This window comes from Camelina sativa, chromosome 6, assembly GCF_000633955.1.
Source record: "Camelina sativa cultivar DH55 chromosome 6, Cs, whole genome shotgun sequence".
In the NCBI taxonomy this organism is placed as follows: domain Eukaryota; kingdom Viridiplantae; phylum Streptophyta; class Magnoliopsida; order Brassicales; family Brassicaceae; genus Camelina; species Camelina sativa.
The window spans coordinates 14,555,846-14,576,729 of NC_025690.1; the positions used below are offsets into that span (position 1 = coordinate 14,555,846).

General features: G+C 39.0%; 6 protein-coding genes across 11 annotated transcripts; 5 read left to right on the plus strand and 1 right to left on the minus strand.

Annotated features, from left to right (window-relative positions):
* Positions 1-1,765, plus strand: LOC104791362 (proteasome subunit alpha type-7-A; the record flags this gene model as incomplete). The annotated part of the gene is given in 3 exon segments (XM_010517222.1): positions 1-110; positions 458-872; positions 1,268-1,765. Coding segments are annotated over 3 exon segments (690 nt in total), but the record flags the coding sequence as incomplete, so codon positions are not given.
* LOC104791363 (serine/threonine-protein kinase rio2-like) lies at positions 2,175-5,758 on the plus strand. Of its 5 annotated transcripts, none has more exons than XM_010517225.2 (14): positions 2,175-2,251; positions 2,577-2,714; positions 2,825-2,871; positions 2,982-3,052; positions 3,178-3,291; positions 3,388-3,563; positions 3,661-3,749; positions 3,967-4,084; positions 4,240-4,313; positions 4,407-4,454; positions 4,597-4,759; positions 4,948-5,085; positions 5,240-5,338; positions 5,426-5,596. In XM_010517225.2, the coding sequence occupies exons 2-14, from the start codon at positions 2,631-2,633 to the stop codon at positions 5,594-5,596; spliced, it is 1,392 nt and encodes a 463-aa protein (XP_010515527.1). In that variant the 5' UTR covers positions 2,175-2,251; positions 2,577-2,630. The 5 variants fall into 5 exon arrangements, with proteins under 5 accessions (XP_010515527.1, XP_010515528.1, XP_010515526.1 ...); XM_010517226.2 differs by having other exon boundaries at positions 2,200-2,251; positions 2,581-2,714; XM_010517224.2 differs by having other exon boundaries at positions 2,241-2,344; positions 2,581-2,714.
* LOC104791365 (protein POLLENLESS 3-LIKE 2-like) lies at positions 6,032-7,779 on the plus strand. The gene is made up of 4 exons (XM_010517228.2): positions 6,032-6,303; positions 6,405-6,617; positions 6,714-6,869; positions 6,962-7,779. The coding sequence occupies exons 1-4, from the start codon at positions 6,154-6,156 to the stop codon at positions 7,721-7,723; spliced, it is 1,281 nt and encodes a 426-aa protein (XP_010515530.1). The 5' UTR covers positions 6,032-6,153; the 3' UTR covers positions 7,724-7,779.
* On the plus strand, positions 8,605-11,664 carry LOC104791366. The gene is made up of 4 exons (XM_010517230.2): positions 8,605-9,776; positions 9,868-10,055; positions 10,441-10,664; positions 10,747-11,664. The coding sequence occupies exons 1-4, from the start codon at positions 9,032-9,034 to the stop codon at positions 11,519-11,521; spliced, it is 1,932 nt and encodes a 643-aa protein (XP_010515532.1). The 5' UTR covers positions 8,605-9,031; the 3' UTR covers positions 11,522-11,664.
* Positions 14,042-15,761, plus strand: LOC104791367 (rac-like GTP-binding protein ARAC11). 2 transcript variants are annotated; one of them, XM_010517234.2, is made up of 7 exons: positions 14,042-14,224; positions 14,410-14,686; positions 14,781-14,868; positions 14,981-15,090; positions 15,185-15,248; positions 15,340-15,470; positions 15,557-15,761. In XM_010517234.2, exons 2-7 carry the CDS (start codon positions 14,588-14,590, stop codon positions 15,656-15,658), a joined length of 594 nt encoding a protein of 197 aa, XP_010515536.1. In that variant the 5' UTR covers positions 14,042-14,224; positions 14,410-14,587; the 3' UTR covers positions 15,659-15,761. The 2 variants fall into 2 exon arrangements, with proteins under 2 accessions (XP_010515536.1, XP_010515535.1); XM_010517233.2 differs by having other exon boundaries at positions 14,042-14,165.
* On the minus strand, positions 15,884-20,779 carry LOC104791368 (vacuolar protein sorting-associated protein 35C). Its single transcript, XM_010517235.2, has 21 exons — positions 20,610-20,779; positions 20,405-20,501; positions 20,197-20,320; positions 19,915-20,100; positions 19,735-19,822; positions 19,524-19,580; positions 19,325-19,414; positions 19,107-19,229; positions 18,845-18,979; positions 18,485-18,601; positions 18,122-18,361; positions 17,974-18,039; positions 17,761-17,850; positions 17,592-17,681; positions 17,333-17,422; positions 17,122-17,190; positions 16,945-17,025; positions 16,759-16,866; positions 16,579-16,682; positions 16,342-16,461; positions 15,884-16,240 (listed from the first exon to the last, which is right to left on the minus strand). Exons 1-21 carry the CDS (start codon positions 20,691-20,693, stop codon positions 16,030-16,032), a joined length of 2,370 nt encoding a protein of 789 aa, XP_010515537.1. The 5' UTR covers positions 20,694-20,779; the 3' UTR covers positions 15,884-16,029.

Here is a 20,884-nt window from a genome sequence, read left to right on the forward strand (position 1 = left end):
TATGCCCTGGAAGCCGTCCGCAAGGGTAACGCCGCCGTCGGAGTCCGCGGCACCGATACTGTTGTCCTCGCCGTCGAGAAGAAATCCACCCCTAAGCTCCAGGATTCTAGGTATAGTTCCGATCTCTTCCGATTCAATTACTTTTTAGTCCATTTGAATTGAGTTCCACACTTTAATTTTGACTTCTATTGCTTTCACCTGGATCGCTTGATTTGCTCAATTGCTACTTAATCTTGTTGTCAATACTGAAACCCTTCTGAGTGATACCCTGAATTTGGGATGCTGTATCACTTTGTAATTGGGAATCTAGTAATGTTAGATCGTACAATCAGAGCTGAAACCCTAGTTGAAGTTTACGAGTGTTGATTCATTCTGTTTCAACTGTCAGATCTGGCTGATGGTCCTTCCTAATCGCATGAATTTTTATATATTTATTGTTTTTTTTTTTCTCTTACAGATCAGCTAGAAAGATTGTGAGCCTTGATAATCACATTGCATTGGCTTGTGCTGGGTTGAAGGCAGATGCCCGTGTCCTGATAAACAAAGCGAGGATAGAGTGTCAAAGCCACAGGCTTACCTTGGAGGACCCAGTCACTGTTGAGTACATCACTCGCTACATAGCTGGTCTTCAACAGAAGTATACTCAAAGTGGTGGTGTGAGGCCTTTTGGTCTTTCTACTCTTATCGTTGGTTTTGACCCTTACACTCGTACACCCGCGCTTTATCAGACTGATCCGTCTGGTACCTTCTCTGCTTGGAAGGCTAATGCTACTGGGAGAAACTCTAACTCAATTAGAGAGTTTCTGGAGAAAAACTATAAAGATTGCTCTGGCCAAGAAACTGTGAAGCTTGCTATCCGTGCTCTGCTTGAGGTTAGTTTATCCCATCATGTTCTATAACTAAACCAAATAGTTTTCTTCTAGGCTATTGCTGGGTGCCCTGTTGCTAAGTTTTCTTCTAGGCTATTGCTGCCCTGTTGCTAAGCTTGACAATGAGATCGTACCTATTGGTTTATTCCTAGCCTAAGCTGCTGATGTAGTGAGCAACATGCGATACTTAGAACCACATGTATAATTCTCCATTTTTGAAAGGTGGCTTTAGGTTAGATGCAAAGCTTACAAAAATTGACAGTGTTTGAGAATGTGAAAGTCTTCGAAAATATAGAAGATCTTACTAATTTAGTTGGATGATAATGTTGGATGAGCTTACTTAGTAGAAGCACAGGTAGTGGATTTTGTCTAAAGCTGATAGGCTCTGCATTTTACAGGTAGTTGAGAGCGGGGGAAAGAACATTGAGGTTGCTGTAATGACACGAGAGGAAGGTGTTCTGAAGCAGCTAGAAGAAGAAGAAATCGATATTATTGTGGCTGAGATCGAAGCAGAGAAGGCTGCTGCAGAAGCGGCCAAGAAAGGCCCTGCGAAGGAAACATGAACCAGTTCTTACAGAGTTGTAATGTTTGTTCAAAGTCAGGTATTCAAGGGTTGGAGAGAAATCTGGACCGCGTGAAATGGTTTGGTTTTGTTGGATTACTAGTTTATTTGACATTGTTGCTTTACATCATAATTAACAATTTAGCAGAGTACGAACTTAGCCATTTGTCACTAGACCTATGGCCTGTTCAACATGCTTCTTAGAGGATATTGCATTTGCATTCTACTAGCTTTTCAAGCATTGTTGTAGGTTTTCTCGTGGAGGCACGGTTTCTTACAAAACTTGTCCCTCTCTTCTCTTAATTTGTCAATTCTAGAAAAAAATTTCCCTTCATCCTCGTCTCTTCATTAACTTGTTCATCTGTAACAAATGAATAACATGAAGAGAACAACATAGCAAAGCGGAACCAATGAACTTAACCTAAACATTTTTAATAGCAAAATATCGTAGTCCTGAAGATAATAATGCAGAATCGCAATGTTGTTGAACCATAAGAAATGCCATAGGCAGTCAGCAGTAATACCTTCATCCTTAAAGGTATTCATAACTTTTACAATCAACCAATCTGGCAATCAATCACAGTGTCGTTATGACTTGTAATTTCGTTGAAAACAAAAAAAGTTCGCCGTTGCCGGGGATCGAACCCGGGTCACCCGGGTGACAGGCGGGAATACTTACCACTATACTACAACGACATTGTTGTTTGGTTTTCTACAAAACAATTATTATAGGATACTCATCCAAACAATTGGGTTTTTTTTACTCCACCAAAAACGCTTCTTCTCTCTGCCGCCGCGCGCTCTATCTCACTAGTCTCAGGTTAGCTTTTTTAGGTTTCTGCTACATCAATAGTTCCTTTCGCATCGTCCTTGTTGTTTCGTTTGTAGGTTTAAGTTATCTCCTTCTTCCAAGGTTTGTATTTCGATTGACAAAAACCTATTTTATCTCTCCGTCATAGTCGAAACTTTTAACGTAGATTAGTTACGATTTAATCGTATCTAGTCGGCATGTACTTATTGCGTCGAGGGCCATATTGATTACTTCAAATGTTAAAGCTTTGAACTTTGAATTGTTTCTTCGGGGTTTGTCGTCTAGGGTTTCGTTCAATATCACTTCTTCAATTTGAGTAATTTATCTTTATTAGGCAGGTTTGAATCAGAGTAGAAAGGGTCTTCTTACACTGAGTGAGTCGTAGAGGATGAAGCTCGACGTCAATGTGTTGAGATATCTATCGAAAGATGATTTTCGAGTTCTCACTGCAGTCGAGATGGGAATGCGAAACGTGAGTGGTCTCATTTTGCTTTTTATTTTATTCTTAAATTGAATGAATTTTTAAGGCTTCAGGTTTTATTGTATTACCTCTGAAAATACTCTGTTTTTCGTGTTTTGCAGCATGAGATTGTTCCTTCTGAGCTTGTGGAACGCATTGCTTCTCTTAAGTATGTGACTCAATCTTGATGCTTTTAGAATTTTTCTATTCTTTATTTAAGCTTACTTCTTCTTTTTGAAGAAACTTATTGTGTAATTGACATACCTTTTATATTCACAGACATGGTGGCACATACAAGGTCTTGAAGAACTTGCTTAAGTATAAGCTCTTGCACCACGATGCCTCTAAATGTGAGGAATTATTATCTCTGAAGGCATTAATAGTTATTCTTGATATGTGCTATGAGGTTAGGCAGTCTTAGAAAGTTGCAGAATCTCTAAAATTTATTGCTTTCTTTTCTTTTCTTTTGTTCTAGATGATGGATTCAGACTCACCTATCTTGGTTATGACTTTCTTGCTATTAAAACATTGGTCAACCGTGGTATATTTACTGGTGTTGGTCGTCAAATTGGGGTCGGTAAAGAGTCAGGTATGTTCCTTTCCGACATATTTTATTTATTGGTTTGACGAGAGATACTTATCGGTGACTGATTTATCTTGTTTATTTGTTCTTTACATATCATAGACATATTTGAGGTCGCTCAGGAAGATGGAACTATTCTGGCAATGAAGTTACATAGACTAGGGAGAACCTCCTTTAGGGCTGTCAAATCTAAGCGTGACTACTTGAGGCATCGCAGTAGTTTCAGCTGGTTGTATCTTTCCAGACTTGCGGCTCTCAAGGAATTTGCTTTTATGAAGGTTATATGCCTTGTTCCACTAATGTAAAACTATTCTTGTGGGTGTATCATCTTTTATTACATTTAACATAATTTTTGTTTGGTTTCCGGGTGAGCAGGCTTTGGAAGAACATGACTTTCCGGTTCCAAAAGCTATTGACTGCAATAGGCATTGTGTTATCATGTCCCTTGTGCAAGGTTACCCCATGTAAGGACCTACCTACATATTCACACAAATAAAGTTTGTTATGATTTTATGCTGTCGGTCACCATCTACTGATGTTCTTTGGCCAGACATTAATTTTAAGCTTTAGACTTAAGGATTTTATGCATTGGATTCAAGTTTTTTAAACACTCACTCACTAAGAAACATGTACAACCTTGCTGCTGTGAATCACATTTGTTCACATTTTCATTTATGACAGGGTTCAAGTGAAGCAATTACAGAACCCTGAGACAATTTTCGAGAAGATCATTGGCATTGTTGTTCGTTTGGCTGAGCATGGTCTAATTCATTGTGACTTCAATGAATTTAACATCATGGTAAGATAGTTCGATTTATCTAGTTGAGTAATGCCTTCTCTGCAGTTACTTGAAGCTGCATCGTTATTTAAGTTACTTTCTGTACATGTTCGTTTTATCCTCTGCTTCTTAACAATTTTCATTGTCACCTCTTGTTTTATATTTGTATATTTTAGATTGATGATGAAGAGAAGATAACAATGATTGACTTTCCACAAATGGTATCTGTTTCACACCGAAATGCACAGATGTATGTGATGTCTCATCTCTGTACCATGGCTCAGTACTCTCATCCAACAATTCATGCAGTGTTCTTGGTTTGCTTATGACTATTGTCTTTCAGGTACTTTGACCGTGATATCGAGTGCATCTTCAAGTTTTTCAGAAAACGGTTAGTTAACAGTTTGGTTTTTTTCTTAATACATAATCTGTTCACAATACCTAGTAGCAGATACTCTCTCCGTTGCTAAATCCATGTCATGATTGACCCTGAAATTTCTTGCATTTTTGTTTACTCTGGTTTTTTCTTCCAGATTCAATATGATTTTCCATGAAGATAAAGGTGAATCAGATGAGACGGAGGTGGATGAGAACAGCAGACCATCTTTCTACGATATAACTAAAGATGCTAATGCTCTGGATAGAGATCTAGAAGCTAGTGGGTTCACAAGAAAGGAACAGAATGACCTCGATAAAGTACGTGAGCCTATGACCTTAGCTATAACACAGCTTATATGTCTTTAACCAATTATTTCTTGGTTTTACTTGTATTTTTTGAATTTTATGCAGTCAAATGTGTCAATTGTGTTATATATAATATGCATCACTTGGTGATTTATTGAATGGAATATATAGAATGAACTCGTGGTTTCTGTCTTGTTTAGTTTATTGAAGGCGGGGTGGAGAAGAGTGAAGATTCTGATGAGGATGAGGATGAGGAATCTGATGATAAAGAGCAGACATGCGAGTCCAATGAAGAGGAAAACGTTGATGAATTGAAATCATTACAGTTGCAAGAGAAGGTATGAAATTTCCAAGTTCATGATATAAATATTCTAGGCTCACTAAAATCATTGTCAATCTCAATTTTTTTTTGTTTTTAATATCAAAGTATATTAAACTTGTGCCAAGTGGAGATGTTCTTACTTCTTACATTGGATGATTGGCATGATGTAGGAGCAGAAAAGTTCAGATGGTGTTGAGGCAGAAGTTAAGTTGGATGATACCGAGAAAGGTGAAAACAGTGAAGACAAAGATGATGCTGTAAGCGATGAGGTTAGTATCTTCCATGTAAGTAAATCAAGTGAGTATGAACTAATGGAATCACTTAACAAAATCAGTGTTACTTCCTTTGTTGTACAGAAGGAGGAAGAGGATGATCCAGAGCTGGTTAAACAATTGGGAAAGCAAAGACGCAGAGCCATGGCAGCAGCCAGAGGAGGTAGAAAGTCGCAGTCGTCAAGAAACTCATACAAGGACAAAGGAGGCCGATCCCAAAACTCCAAGATTCACAGCAACATGAGCGGCTGGTGAAAAAAAAAAAAACTTTTTACAGCAATTTTGATACACAACACTTTGTGAAAGATACGGTAAAAACTCCAAACTATGGGCTTAATGGGCCGTAGTATGGTGTAAACGAGCCCATCATAATCGTTTTTTTCTAGTGACTTTTCTTGATTCGTCAAGATTTGAAAATGGAACACAAACCAATGCACTGAATCTACAGATGGAGAGAAATCTAAACTGCAATGGATAAAATCATCTGAAAATCTTATTTTGTCCAAATTTGTTTGATTTTGTTTAGGCGGGGCGAAACCGGAAATACATGAAAGTCAAGGGAGTAGTAGATGATAAAGATAAACGCTCCCCCAGTAATTAGCGGAAATAGAAAATAATGCAACGCAACGGCTAGTCACCTCAACGGTCGAAAATTTTAAATCTTTTATAATATTTCGGATCTCTCTTGTCTCTCTCTCTCTCTCAACCCTTCTTAAATCTAAACCTTGATCCTACATTACTCCTCCCTCTGAGATTCCATTTTGTAATCTTCTTCTTCTTCCTCTTATTCTTCTTCTCCATTTGCTCTAAAGATGATGAGAGATGTATTCAGGCCGACCAAATCAGCCCCGTGTTCTCCTGCAAAGCCACTTGGTATCTCCCGTACTCAGTCTGAATCGTTTCATGCTATCCACAAAGTCCCTGTTGGAGACAGTCCTTATGTCAGAGCAAAGAATGTTCAGGTGATTACTACTCTATATAAACTTTGTTTAGATCTGAATTTGTGTTTTTTGGGTTTCATTTTGCAATTTTTTTTCCTGATGATGAGTTGTTTATGGATTAGTTGGTGGAAAAGGATCCAGAGAGAGCAATTCCTCTGTTCTGGAAGGCCATTAATGCTGGAGATAGAGTAGACAGTGCTTTGAAAGACATGGCTATTGTGATGAAGCAACAAAACCGCGCTGAAGAAGCCATTGAAGCCATCAAATCTCTCAGAGTTAGATGTTCAGATCAAGCCCAGGAATCTCTGGACAATATTCTCCTAGATCTCTACAAGGTTCGTCCTTTTACACATAATCCCTTTTTTTCCTCTGTTTCATTTTTGCAATTGGCTTTTATTTTGTATTGAAATGGATTTGTTTTGTTGTTGCAGAGATGTGGGAGATTAGATGACCAGATCGGACTTTTGAAACACAAACTCTTTTTGATACAAAAAGGTCTCGCCTTTAATGGTAAACGAACCAAAACCGCGAGATCTCAAGGCAAGAAGTTTCAGGTCTCTGTAGAGCAAGAAGCCACTCGGTTACTGGTAAGCAGCAATAATTCAAAATGTGTGTAATGTTTCAGCAATTGCCAATTTTTGTGTTATTCTTAATTGGATTGAGTTTGGTTTTGAAATAGGGAAACTTGGGATGGGCACTGATGCAAAGAGACAATTTTGTTGAAGCCGAAGATGCGTACAGGAGGGCTTTATCAATAGCACCAGACAACAACAAAATGTGCAACCTTGGTATCTGCCTTATGAAGCAAGGAAGGATTGATGAAGCCAAAGAGACTTTACGACGTGTGAAACCAGCGGTCGTGGATGGTCCTAGAGGTGTGGATTCTCATCTAAAAGCATACGAGAGAGCGCAACAGATGCTCAATGATCTTGGATCTGAGATGCTGAGAAGAGGAGGTGATGATAAGGTTGAACAAAGAAGGCTCTTTGACGCCATCTTTGGATCTTCCTCTATATGGCAACCTCAGCCTTGTAGTGAGCAGAACGTGAAACCAAAAGCGAAGCCTGCTTTGAGCAACGATGGATACGGTGACGAGAACGTGAAGATGAGTGCGAATCCAGTAGTTGTAAACCCATTGAGGGTTGATGCGAAACCCTTCTTCTCTTCAAAGTTGATCATAAGTAACGAGAAGCTGAAGAGAACGAGATCATCGAGCCAAAACATGGGAGTAATGAGTGGTGGTGGTGATGATCTTGAGGTAGAGACAAACACGAAAAGGAGACTTTCGATGGAGAAGAAAGCAATAGACTGTGGATTACCAGACAACAAAGACTTCGAAGATGCGATCTTGGCTGCTGTTTTAGGGACAGAAACAAAAGTGGACAAGAAGAGGCTCAAGGTGTTCCAGGACATCACTCTGTGCATCAATCAGAGTCTCTAACCAAAAATCTATTTACTATTTATTTATCATTCTAATTCTTAAGTTTAGTGACTGAAGCAAAAAAAAAAAAGGAGATGAGCTTAATTCTTCTTTGGTAATTTATCAATGTTTTTTGTCAGCTTTAATGGTTGCTGCCATTTTTTTTTTTTTTTTACAATTATTGTCGTCGTTGATGATTAATAATGAAAGTTGAAGTTATTATATTATTCACTGCCTTCTACAACTATTGTTATTGACTGTGACCTATAATAGGTTTTGTAGATGCTAGAATCTAACGAGAGTAAAAAACATGCATGAGTGACTCTCTCCCATTAATCCATACAAATCTGATCACAAAAATTACCAGTAATCCAGTGGTTAAGTCTTTATTCTTTTGATTCACACACATCACTCATACAAAACTAGTGTGGTTAAGAGAGTAGAGAAAATAGGGGAAACTAGTACTATCCGTTAAATCAATTTTGGCCCCTTCTGCTCCCAAGTTATAGAAAGAAACGCTTGCCCACTTGTCAACCTCTTTTAATTTGGCGAAATACAGCCGTTGAAGTTGTCTTTACTTCCGGTTAGTACACCTTGCGCCCTTATTTTAACACGGCAAATGAAACGGTGTAAAACACGTAATAGTAATTTGTTTTTGCCTTAATCTCTCTCTCTCTCTCTATTTGAAATTAAGGCATTTTTGGTATTAGCATTAATTCGAGTCATGTACACTTTTGACTGTCAGAAAAAGGCAAAAAGTATATTATTGTAAACAGAATTTGATATATCTATAATCTATTATATGGTACATGGCTGTAAAAATTTGAAGAATTAAAGGTTATTGTGGTCAAACGAACTGTTTTTGGAAGAAAAGAAAAAAGGAAGTGATTTTAATTGGGGGGAAAGGGCTCTCCGACCAAAGCCAAATGTGAGTGTGTGAGGTTAAAACTGAAAAAAGAAGAATCTCAAATTCCAACTACATTCCACAGGGAAGCCAAAGTGGCCTTCACTAGCCATTTAAAAACAAACCCTTCAAAATCTAGAAAACCTTAACAACTAAATCCTAAAGTTAAACTCTTTGAGTTTTAGATCAAGACAAAGTTTAGATCTTTTCTTTTCTCTTTTTTCTTTTTTTTTTTGACACAAACGAGGTAAGCTCACTTAACAAAGAAGAAGGAAATGGTTTGTGGGTAGAGAGAGTGTGAGATTTGTTGAGATAAGAACGGAGAGAAAAGGAAGAGTTTTTTTTTATGTGTTTTGGATGCATGGTTGAAGAAGAAAGACCCATTTTTTCACTTTCATTTTCGGACAAGGAGAGTAGTTGAAGAGATGGGTTGTTGTCAGTCAAGAATAGATAGCAAAGAGATAGTGTCTCGTTGCAAAGCAAGGAAGAGGTACTTGAAACAGCTTGTTAAAGCTAGACAAACTCTCTCTGTTTCTCACGCGCTTTATCTCCGTTCTCTACGCGCCGTCGGCTCTTCCCTTGTTCACTTCTCTTCCAAAGAAACTCCTCTTCACCTCCACAACCATCCTCCATCTCCATCTCCTCCTCCACCACCTCCGCCGCGTCCACCTCCTCCTCCTCCTCCTCTTAGCCCTGGCTCAGAAACCACTACTTGGACCTCTACCACCAATTCCTCCGCTCTCCCTCCTCCTCCTCCGCCGCCGCCTCCACCTCCTCCTCCGCCTTCTTCTACATGGGACTTCTGGGATCCGTTTATACCGCCGCCTCCATCTTCCTCAGAGGAAGAGTGGGAGGAAGACGCAACCACCACCGCAACAAGAACCGCGACAGGAACCGGAACTGGTTCTGACGCAGCTGTCACGACTGCTCCGACGACAGCTACTCCTCAAGCTTCGTCTGTAGTGAGTGGGTTCTCTAAAGATACAATGACAACGACGACGACGGGAAGTGAGTTAGCAGTTGTGGTGTCGAGGAATGGTAAAGATCTAATGGAGATTATTAAAGAAGTCGACGAGTACTTCCTTAAAGCTGCAGATTCTGGTGCTCCACTCTCTTCTCTTCTTGAAATCTCAACCTCCATCACTGCCTTTTCTGGTCATACCAAAGCAGGTAACAATCAAGCTCTTGTTCACGATTACTATTGCCACTGACTGAGTGATTTTGATTTGTGTGTGTTTTGTTTGTGTCCATCTATCTCCAGGGAAAATGTACAGTAACTACGAATGCAATTTGAATCCTACGTCGTTTTGGACAAGGGGATTTGCTCCCAAGTTTAACGAATACAGAACCGCAGGAGTAGTAGTTGGAGGAAACTGCATTGTTGGTAGCCATTCCTCTACAGTGGACAGACTCTATGCTTGGGAGAAGAAACTTTTTCAAGAGGTCAAGGTATTCATTCATTTCATTGATTAACTTTTAATCTTTTGAACAATTTAGACTTTGGATGTATTTGTGTGGATGTTTAGTTTCGTGGAAGTATGTTTTATTCTCCAAATTCAATTTTTTATTCACTTTGAAGTTTGAATCTTGAAATTGGTTTGCTTAGTTTTTCCATCCAAATATGGATAAATGTTTTTTTTTTGGAATTTGTTTGATTCATGTGTGTGGCATTAAAGGCTTGTGGTGGGTCCAAGCGTGAGCAGATAGTGTAAGAGACCCACGTGTGTACTTAATTCTTATAATGAATCTTGTGACACTGACACAAATATATTGCCAAGCAGAGTCAGTGATTGAGTGAGTGTGTTTGTTGTTCTGTGAATGTGGGTTGTTGCAGAATGCAGAGGGCATAAAGATGGAGCATGAGAAGAAACTGGAGCAAGTGAGGAGGCTTGAGATGAAGAGAGCTGAGTATGTCAAGACTGAGAAGGCTAAGAAAGACGTTGAGAAGTTAGAATCTCAGCTCTCAGTGTCTTCCCAAGCCATCCAAAGTGCCTCTAACGAGATCATCAAACTCAGAGAGACCGAGCTTTATCCTCAGCTCGTCGAGCTTGTTAAAGGGTTAGTTGTGTGTATACCATTGCTTCATTTCCCTTCATTTGGTCTATGTTGTGAACAAAGGTTCTTGTATGATGTACTGTAGGCTAATGTGTATGTGGAGGAGTATGTACGAGAGCCACCAGGTTCAAACTCATATTGTTCAGCAGCTTAAGTACCTCAACACCATTCCATCCACTGAACCTACATCCGAGCTTCACAGACAATCAACTCTTCAGCTTGAGCTCGAGATCCAACAATGGCATCATTCTTTCTGCAATTTAGTCAAGGCTCAGCGTGACTACATCCAATCTCTCACAGGTTGGCTCAGGTTAAGTTTGTTTCAGTTCAGCAAGAATCCACTTGTTAGGAGTAGCTACGAGTCAAAGATCTACAGCTTCTGTGAGGAATGGCATTTAGCTATCGATCGGATCCCTGATAAAGTAGCATCTGAAGGGATCAAAAGCTTTCTGACTGCAGTCCATGGAATTGTGGCTCAACAGGCTGACGAGCATAAGCAGAAGAAGAGAACAGAAGCTATGTTAAAAGATTTCGAGAAGAAGTCAGCTGCGCTGAGAGCGCTCGAGAGCAAGTATAGTCCATATTCAGTGCCTGAGAGCAGGAAAACGAACCCTGTGATAGAGAAGAGAGTAAAGGTTGAGATGCTAAAAGGAAAGGCAGAAGAAGAGAAGAGTAAGCATGAGAAGTCAGTGAGTGTGACTAGAGCCATGACTCTAAATAACTTGCAGATGGGATTCCCTCATGTGTTTCAGGCAATGGTTGGGTTTTCAAGTGTGTGTATGCAAGCCTTTGAGTCTGTGTACAATGAAGCTAAGAGCATCGGTGAGGATCAAGAGGAGGTCAAGAGGTTGCTCCCTTAGAGAATAACAAATCTAACAAATTGTTTTACCATTTGCTCTCTTTTTTTTTTGCCTTGATCCAAACCAACCCTTTGGTAAAATGTTAGGTTGCGTTTATGCTATTTATGATCCTTTTGAAAATGAGAAGACTTTTCATTGAATCATTCCTTGAAACTTCATCAAGACAACTACTTCTGATCCATGTACATTGATTGATAGAGATGTAACTAACTCTCAGCTTTGGTCACTACCATTGAAGCCAGGCCAAGCGCATGTCACATTTCAAAGACAAGAATGTCTCCCTTACACTTTGGTTATTAAAGGACTCGAGTGCTGCAAAATAGACATCCTCAGGTACGCCGTGAATCCGATCTAGCTCTCTGATACACTCGGAAAGAGAGAACCTGCTACTCAGCTGCATCAAAACAGTAGTACGCAGCTTCGACGCAGCTGCCATTTCAAATATAGCATTGGCAATAGAAGCCTCCACGCCTCTGCGCCTTCTCTTAGGAGTAGGAGAAGACACTGCAGCAGTATCATCATACTCAGATGAACACACTTCATGTTTCCCATTAGTCATGGAATTTTCTGTGAATATCTGGCAGAGCTGCTTGTAGATTGGACAACCAATTGTTCTTATGTCCTCTGCATCTGGATGCTCCTGAGTGTTAAGATACCAGAAAGATCAGCAAAACAGATAAGAGGATGAATCAAAATGGAGTATGAGCATATGGGTCAAAAAGACAAGACCTTTACATATTGGTCCCAAGCTTCATGAGTGGCGATAACAGAACCAGTTGATTCATCAACAATGAAGTCATCTCGAGATAGTAGTAACTTAACAAGTGCAAATTGGCGTTTGAGAATAGCGAATCTATTTTTGAGATGTTCTTTATCCCATTTAAGACCACTTTGTTTTGTAAAACTCAGAGGATATAAAGCTCCAAACTTTATTAGGGAGAGAATTGTTCACTCTGTTTCCTTTAAGGACTTGATCGACTAATAGATCTGCGAGTAGCTTCGTTAAGAAAGGCGTCCACTTTGGTTGCTGCTGCTGCTGCTGCTGCTGATGATGATGATGATACTGCTCTTCACCGAAGATTCGATTCGCCATTGTGAAATAGATTTAGCATCTGAAATCCCTGAAATCGCAATTGAGCATCTGATGAAGAGAGTGGCCAAAAAAAATTCAGAGAGGCGTTGGCGATGAAGAATGTCTGATTTGATTGAAAGATCCCTAAAGTCTTGATTATTCACATCATTGCCCCATGTACAAGAAGTGATACGAACCTCGTCCAAGAATGGTCATTGGTATATAAAAAGCACTGGTTCTAATGGTCTTTGAATGGCTAGATAGATAGATATTGGTATCTGAAAACATTGATATCATGTGAATATGCTCTGGTATAATATGTTTAATCCTACAAGATATCCAAGCTGACCTAGCTGCATTAACTTATGCTATGAAAGTGAAACGATCATGTGAAAATAAGGCAAAGGTTGTGTTAGAAGACGAGAAAGATACTGGTTTGAGAGAAATTAACCTTGAACTTGGTATCATGTATTCGTCTATGTAGGCATCATATTATAGTCATGCATTCAGACTTTTTTCCTTTTTTTTATGTCACAGTGTTGAGATCCAAGGAAAGAAGTCTCTTCTCAGTCTTAGCTTGTCTATACTCTTGTCTTTGCATAACTTTTTTAATCCTCCTGAGTGATGCTTATCAGCCTGTTGAGTAGATTATACTCATTAGTGATCTACGTGACAGGCATAGCTTTCTCTACTTCTCTGATCCGTTGTTTTTGCAGGCCGCATAAACTGGCTTTGGATATAGAAAAATCATGAATGGATTATCCTCCTCTGAGTCGGCATCATTACTTCTTTAGGTTAAATTTAACACTGTTAGTTATACTCAGGTGACGGCCGTAGACATCCTAAAACAAGCTACGCTGCCTGAAACCATAATAGTGATTTGAAAAGAGTTCAAGAAAAAAAAAAGATTACATTTTTACAAGAAAACAGCAATGTCCCAATGCAAAAATGGTCATGTCAAATCATAAGGAGGTGACCTACCAACCTATAATTAACTTTGGGTAATTGTTTGTTTGTTATAGTTAGTTAGTGAGTTAGTTAAGGACATTGCTTAAAGAAGAAACCAAGTTTAATGATAAACTTAAACACTCACATGATTTGTATACGCAACAGAAGAAGAGAGAGAGAGAGAGAGAGAGAGAGAGAGAGAGAGAGAGAGAGAGAGAGAGAGAGAGAGAGAGAGAGAGAGAGAGAGAGAGAGAGAGAGAGAGAGAGAGAGAGAGAGAGAGAGAGAGAGAGAGAGAGAGAGAGAGAGAGAGAGAGAGAGAGAGAGAGAGAGAGAGAGAGAGAGAGAGAGAGAGAGAGAGAGAGAGAGAGAGAGAGAGAGAGAGAGAGAGAGAGAGAGAGAGAGAGAGAGAGAGAGAGAGAGAGAGAGAGAGAGAGAGAGAGAGAGAGAGAGAGAGAGAGAGAGAGAGAGAGAGAGAGAGAGAGAGAGAGAGAGAGAGAGAGAGAGAGAGAGAGAGAGAGAGAGAGAGAGAGAGAGAGAGAGAGAGAGAGAGAATTCGTTTGGGCGGCAGAAGAAGACAAGTCCCTAATTTAATTTCCCATAAATAAACACAAGAAAATCGATTGGTAAGTTTTGTAGTATTGTTTTGAAAAGCTATTAAAAGAGGAAATCCACAAATAGTCAGGTAAATAGAGAAAGAAGAGAAATAAGGTTTTGATTATTTTTGTGCCAGCAGCGGAAGGAACGTTTCAACTCCATTTTTCCCGGCCAAAGCTAACTAACAAACTCTTGTTTTTTTTCCGTTTCTGTCTTCTCATTTTTGTTTTTTTTTTGGTTTTGTTGCTTTTCCCCTCTTTCTTTGGGTAATAGGGTTTTCAATTTTTTGGTACAAAAGTCCGCTCCTTTCGAATCCGCAATGCCCAGATGGTCGATTAACACAAATATCAAGAATTTCCTATTCCAGGCCTGTGTTCTATAGTTCTCAAGATCTGAAAGGCTCAATCTTTTTGTTAATTTTCCCTGAAATTATAAATCTTTTGAGGGGGAAATGAGTGCTTCGAGGTTCGTAAAGTGCGTGACGGTTGGTGATGGAGCTGTCGGAAAAACATGTTTGTTGATTTCTTACACAAGCAACACTTTCCCTACGGTTATGTTCCTCCTCATCGTTTTATGTTTCCTTGTTTTTCATTAGCAGAACACCATCTCATGTCTCTTGGGTTTTTTTTTTTTGCAATATACAGGATTATGTGCCTACCGTTTTCGATAATTTCAGTGCAAATGTTGTTGTTAATGGAAGCACCGTGAATCTTGGATTGTGGGATACTGCAGGTTCTTGAATATAGCTACTATATCTTGTTTTGAAATTTCAAAAAATGGTTTCTTTTTTGAAATTTTGTTTTTGGATCTGAAGATTTTGAAAATTTTGGGTATGAAACAACAGGGCAAGAGGATTACAACAGATTGAGACCACTGAGTTACCGTGGAGCAGATGTTTTCATTTTGGCTTTCTCTCTTATCAGTAAAGCCAGTTATGAAAACGTTTTCAAAAAGGTAATATCAATCATTCTTTCATATTATTGGGATCTTCTTCACATAGTGAAATCGAACTCTCTCTCTCATAAAAGTCACGATGGTGTGTTTGCAGTGGATCCCGGAGTTGAAACATTATGCGCCTGGTGTCCCTATCGTCCTTGTTGGAACAAAGCTTGGTGAGATTTTTCACTTGTGTTTTCCTTCCTGATCTCAGCCTTTGCTTTTACTAGTTGTGACTGAGTAGTTTGTGTTGCTCCTCCTCTCCAGATCTTCGAGATGATAAACAGTTCTTTATTGACCATCCTGGCGCTGTCCCGATTACTACTGCTCAGGGAGAGGAGCTGAGGAAGCAAATAGGATCACCTACTTACATCGAATGCAGTTCCAAAACTCAAGAGGTATATATTGGCTAGTCTACTCTTGGGACAAATTTCTTATGCAATGTCAATGGCTCAATGCTAATGTTGATTATGTGAGCTTGCAGAATGTGAAGGCGGTCTTTGACGCAGCCATTCGAGTGGTGTTGCAACCGCCAAAGCAGAAGAAGAAGAAGAGCAAAGCGCAGATGGCTTGCTCCATTCTATGATTGGAAATCTCTGTTTTTTTATGTATTTGGTTTTGGTATATTAATGTTCTAACAATGAATGAATCAATGTGTTAATCGACAGACACCCAAATTTGATTGGTCTTTTTTTGTTCTTAATATAATGGAGTTTGTCTGAATCACCGTCTTTTGTTGCTTCTACAATTCAGTCCTATGCACAATTACACACACACCGCATTTTTTGAAAGCGTTTTTGAGTCATATTAATGTTTCAAACTTTGCAAACATGTTTATTGGTAGAGAGCGACTGTAACTAGGAAAAGAAAAGTATGATACAAGTTTTATTTCTCAAGATGATTCTTAATGCTTTTGCAACAAGATGAGAGAAGCCTAAAAGAATGCAGGAAAGAAGTTTATTCGAACCATTCCATTTTGATTTTCTCGTATTTCTCACTCATGCCACCATCTTGCTGTCTCTGAAACTCGATGTAACGTAGAGTGCTATTTATGAACGACTCTGCGCCTGACTCAACCTTCTTCGTCTCGCTTCTGATTAATTCAGCTAAGCTCTTGATTGTATCGCCTGTTACTTCTGTGTTTCCTTTCTCCAAGAAGTAGAGATACCTGCATTCACTCATAAAACCATTAAGGAGAAAGTGGTAGCAAAGTACTCAATTACACGCATTTTGTAGCATATACAGGTGCAACTAAAACGAGTAACTTACTTGTTCAGAAGTTCAACATATAGAGCCACCGACCCAGTGCTACTGGTACCACGGGATGCGTTGGTCATTTTTTGAACAGTATCTGCAATTCTTTGCGCCCTTTTCAAGCAAAGTACAACCCTGGTCTCCCAACAAAACCACTAACTCTCAGTATGCCTCAAATTTTCCCTTAAGTAATTCCGTACAGCTCCCAGTCTTAACATTGAGATTTTACAGTATACATTCATATGTACATACCTCTCTCCATCTTTCAGTTTCTCGCATTCATCAGTCCAGAAGAGATGCGCACATTCATAAACAGCTCTACACTGATCTGGCTTCCTAAGGAGTCTTGCAGAGTACTACAACAACATAATTTAGCCTTGTTAGTATTCAATGTAGCACTCACTTACTCAACTGGTTTGTCAGGAAAGATACCCCTGTTGCCTTGTGAGTCAGAATATCTCTGTTCTCAACATTAAATATACGCATCCGCTGGAGTGTCCCTATTATTAAACGTAGTGCTGTTACTTGTGCCTTTGAATCCTAAAACACCCAAAATTAAGCAACGTTAAGGTCTTCCTTGCAAAACGTTGCATGTAGCCTCCTAAGAAATATACTTACTGAAATTTCTTCTTCATACAGAAGATATGCCTTTGTGAAGAACTCATAAGTGACTGTTTCTAACTCACAGTCATTTGCTGCCTGGGGATTAAATAGCAAGAAATTTTTTAGCTCATCCACTACATCTATTGTTGGTTTTTTGAACTTTTGATAATGATACACCAAAGGATCATATACCTGAGCACACTGCAAGTAGAGGCGCAATGCCAAATCAGGTGCGGAAACATCAGATAGAGCTTCCACGGTCTGTAAAAGGTTGAGATTTCAAATCGACTGGCATCATTATTCTGGCAAAAATAAATACTATGTTTCACTGGGACAAAGCCAGTGATGTTAGCAAGGCACTGTCCTCACTACTTTATAACAGTCAATATGTATGTACACTTGCCTCACTTAAAAGCTGTAGAATTCTCTTCGGTGTTGCTGATGCATCATCCCCAAACGGGTTTTCATCTCCACCTCGCAGTCGCCGAATTAACTGCACATGTTTGTCAACACAATGTGAAAAATTTCAAATTCAGACAGAATGTCTATTAAATCCGTAAGAGAACCGGAAACGACACAATCATTCCAAAATTTTTTAATTGATCTTAAATTTTCCAATTTGGAGATGGAGTGAAGAAGTGATCAGTAAAAAATAAACAAACCTTGAGAGCGGAAAAGACAAGGGGTGGTATAGTTAAAGGCAAACGTTTAGGTCCTCCAGTCAGGATGTGCTTCCTTACTGTGAAAATAATCTGTAGTTGGGTACACGAATTTAGAATCAAACACACAGGCCACATTGATAGTAACACCTCAATTAATCATAACACACACCTTAGACATTTCTTCTGGATCATCACTGTAGAGCTTGTGAACAAGCCGGGCAACAAAGTTCTGCTCTTCCTGGAAGTCTTCTTCATCAATCTAGAACTCAACATAATTTCCAGTTTGAAAGTGTAAGTTATCTAAAGAAAAACAACTCTTTCGAGTGACTAGAATACTGTATATACAAATGCATTAAGAATTGACAAACAAAGATTCCAACACCTCATTATCAATCGTTCCGTCAAAATCCTTGATGAGACCCTTTGCCAGTTCAAACAATGCATCGACCTGTAACAAACAATAAAAGGAAACTCCACATCAATAGAGAATGCTAAAAAGAAGAAACTGAATCGAGGAAGGAAACAAACACCTCATCAGCAGTAGCAATGTGAGTATTGTTTTTCAAAACGCTCTGAACTATAATAATTGTCATTGCTTTGTTTGTCTCATGGTCAAGGTATTCCATTACTCGAGGATAGTTGGTAAGCTTCAAAATAGTTACAACATTATTATACTTCTCCAACGGAGCGCTAAGAAATGCGACGATCTGTTTTGCTGCCTTGTCATCACAAAGCTTTCCTGTGGCAGCTAGTTGGGTAACACAAGATCCCTAAAGAAAAAAAGAGAGACAACAATGCGTATTAGCAACAATCAGAACTACTTTATGCATTTAAAAAAAGTACTACGCATAAATAAACTTAACACGCTTATACATGCTCAGAAAGCGTTATACCAAAACTTGGTCCACATAGTCCAGACGATCCGAATAGACATGGAGAGTAAAGTTCAGAAGAAACAAATACAATGTTACAGATCCTGCGGCTGGCAAGTCCACCTGTGCTTCTACAACCTGAATCATAATATAAGATGTAGAATCAATCAATCAACTGTTTATAAATGTGAAAAGATTATCAATGTGATACAATCAGAGGCAGGTAGGTAAACATAAATTACACAATTATATAACAACACCTTGGGGATTAAGCTAGATTTTTCAGCTGTTTCTAATACTAGCCACCCAAATAAATAAATTTATATTCAAGTGTCAATTTCAGTTATCCTTTTGACTTCAAAAATTAGATGCAAGATTTACCTTCCCAATGGCATAATTGAACTTTGAAAAGGCTTCTACTTGCAGGAAATTAGGCAATGCTTCCACACTAGATGCAGCATAGTTTGAAAGCCTTTCCATTAGACCAGAAAGGACCGTCTTGATATCAACAGACGGCTGAAAAACAAAATGACAAAAAGGAAAAAAAAGGAAACATGTTCCGATGGGATGAGGTTTATTAACAGTCTGATCTTTTTTCGTTTAAACTGCATATAAAGAAGTAGTCGATTAAATGAAAAGGTACCTGAAGTTGTGGACAAGCACCCAATAATACATCGAGAGTTTGAAGGTGGAAATCATCAGGAAATACTTGAATAATGCAATCCATTAGGTAGCACTGTGCAAGTTCATCCTTACAGTTGACAACCTTTTCAAACATAGTGATAAATAATTCATATACTGCAACACGTAGACGGAAGCTTGCATGCTGAAATTATCTTAAGGAAGAGAGAAAAACCAGACCTGCTCCAGTATTCTAGGAAGAACAGTATCTCTGTAGATTCCAAGGTCAACACCTTCCAACTGACTCAATACATGAAGGTTCTTCCCAACCTAATCAGGCAGTAAAGAGAAGAAAAAAGGTGTCTTTCAGAAAATAATTAGAACCATTGCTCGCAAAATTTCTAGATGAGAAGAATGAGCTACAAGTTAATGGTATTACAAGATCGCGTAGTTCATTCCTTTCTTTCTCCCGTTTCTCCTTCTCCCGACTAGATCCCTGGATACCAGAAAGTCTCAACTCAGGTTCAGGTCAGCAGGGAAAATTCACACAGAGTAGACAATAGCATGACCAGACATTGGACTCTCACGGCATGCAACCATATACATGATGAATATGAGAGCAGAAATATATCATTAGTATTCCAACCAACCTGATGTTGCATGCGGACCCATAATTTGTTCATCTCGGTAAAATTCTGAAGCACAAACTCTAAAGCATTCATTTGTGCATCACCATCTCTGCAGAGAACATCAAAACACTTGCCTCTTTTACATGTGTTTCCTAATTTAAACAAAAGAATCTGCTAAAGACTAAGTTGTGTGACCTTTACCCTGCCAACTCAGAACCAATGCTGGGTAACTTATCCCTAGTAACTTGAGCAAGGTAACTTCTCAAGAAAAGACCACGTAAAGGATGTTGAACAGCTCGACACATTTCAACAAGATCCTTAAGTATATCCGTAGTAGTAACGTCCTTGGATTTGATATATACAGATCCTATAGTACAGAGAAGATACCTGAAAATTCGATTGATGAGTATATAATGTATCTATACAGTTGATAAAAATCAGAGAGTGTATAAGACAAATGTATATTATATACTCTGAACTTACAGTCTTGGCAAAATGTTACCGGCGTGCTGGACTAACTCGTACAGCTCTGCAATAGAGCAACCACGTCCCGTCTCTTCCTTAAAGAATATCTCCAATGTCCCCAGTTCATTAAAAACTCGCATATCTGAACGAATCATATCGCAGTTAAGGAAATGAAATTGCTGATCCCCCAAATTGCAAAATTAGCGAAGAAGGTGAATTAACTCACAGAGTTCATAGTACTTATGAGGAGAAAGCTTGGAAGTACGAAGCTCGCTGAGCATCTGAGCAGAAAATTTGAGAGCGTCTTTGAGATTGTTGGAGTCCTGCGACAGTAATTGCGAATTCGTTAGATAACAATTCAGAATTTAGGGTTTCAATGCCGATGGAATAAATTGATTGATAACGAAGAGAACAGAGGAGAGGAGAGGTACGATAGCGCGCTGCATATAGAAAGCATTTTGTTTAACGGCGGCGATGTCGTCGGCGAGCCACTTCTCATCGTCGTCGGCGATCATATTTGTTTCTCACTACTTGCTTTTTAACTCTACAGATAAAAAGTCTCAATTTTGACCCAACATGTTTTTTTTAGAGATCTTAGCGTATACGAGAGTCTCCGTTTTTATACTTGTTCCTTTGTTCATATAACTTTACCCATTTTTTTTTCAACACTTCTTAAAATACATGCTGACAAAAAAATGTTGTTACT

What these genes read in the sequence shown, in the direction of transcription:
- LOC104791363 (XM_010517225.2), top strand. Translation starts at nt 2,631, where the DNA reads ATGAAGCTCGACGTCAATGTGTTGAGATATCTATCGAAAGATGATTTT. An exon ending in TCGAGATGGGAATGCGAAAC is followed by an intron (nt 2,715 to 2,824) that starts GTGAGTGGTCTC and finishes CGTGTTTTGCAG; the next exon opens with CATGAGATTGTTCCTTCTGA. An exon ending in CTTGTGCAAGGTTACCCCAT is followed by an intron (nt 3,750 to 3,966) that starts GTAAGGACCTAC and finishes CATTTATGACAG; the next exon opens with GGTTCAAGTGAAGCAATTAC.
- LOC104791365 (XM_010517228.2), top strand. Translation starts at nt 6,154, where the DNA reads ATGATGAGAGATGTATTCAGGCCGACCAAATCAGCCCCGTGTTCTCCT. An exon ending in TTCTCCTAGATCTCTACAAG is followed by an intron (nt 6,618 to 6,713) that starts GTTCGTCCTTTT and finishes TTGTTGTTGCAG; the next exon opens with AGATGTGGGAGATTAGATGA. An exon ending in AAGAAGCCACTCGGTTACTG is followed by an intron (nt 6,870 to 6,961) that starts GTAAGCAGCAAT and finishes GTTTTGAAATAG; the next exon opens with GGAAACTTGGGATGGGCACT.
- LOC104791366 (XM_010517230.2), top strand. Translation starts at nt 9,032, where the DNA reads ATGGGTTGTTGTCAGTCAAGAATAGATAGCAAAGAGATAGTGTCTCGT. An exon ending in AACTTTTTCAAGAGGTCAAG is followed by an intron (nt 10,056 to 10,440) that starts GTATTCATTCAT and finishes GGGTTGTTGCAG; the next exon opens with AATGCAGAGGGCATAAAGAT. An exon ending in CTCGTCGAGCTTGTTAAAGG is followed by an intron (nt 10,665 to 10,746) that starts GTTAGTTGTGTG and finishes GATGTACTGTAG; the next exon opens with GCTAATGTGTATGTGGAGGA.
- LOC104791367 (XM_010517234.2), top strand. Translation starts at nt 14,588, where the DNA reads ATGAGTGCTTCGAGGTTCGTAAAGTGCGTGACGGTTGGTGATGGAGCT. An exon ending in ATGAAAACGTTTTCAAAAAG is followed by an intron (nt 15,091 to 15,184) that starts GTAATATCAATC and finishes GTGTGTTTGCAG; the next exon opens with TGGATCCCGGAGTTGAAACA. An exon ending in CCTTGTTGGAACAAAGCTTG is followed by an intron (nt 15,249 to 15,339) that starts GTGAGATTTTTC and finishes CCTCCTCTCCAG; the next exon opens with ATCTTCGAGATGATAAACAG.
- LOC104791368 (XM_010517235.2), bottom strand. Translation starts at nt 20,693, where the DNA reads ATGATCGCCGACGACGATGAGAAGTGGCTCGCCGACGACATCGCCGCC. An exon ending in TCATAAGTACTATGAACTCT is followed by an intron (nt 20,321 to 20,404) that starts GTGAGTTAATTC and finishes TGATTCGTTCAG; the next exon opens with ATATGCGAGTTTTTAATGAA. An exon ending in TGTATGAAGAAGAAATTTCA is followed by an intron (nt 16,867 to 16,944) that starts GTAAGTATATTT and finishes TGGGTGTTTTAG; the next exon opens with GATTCAAAGGCACAAGTAAC.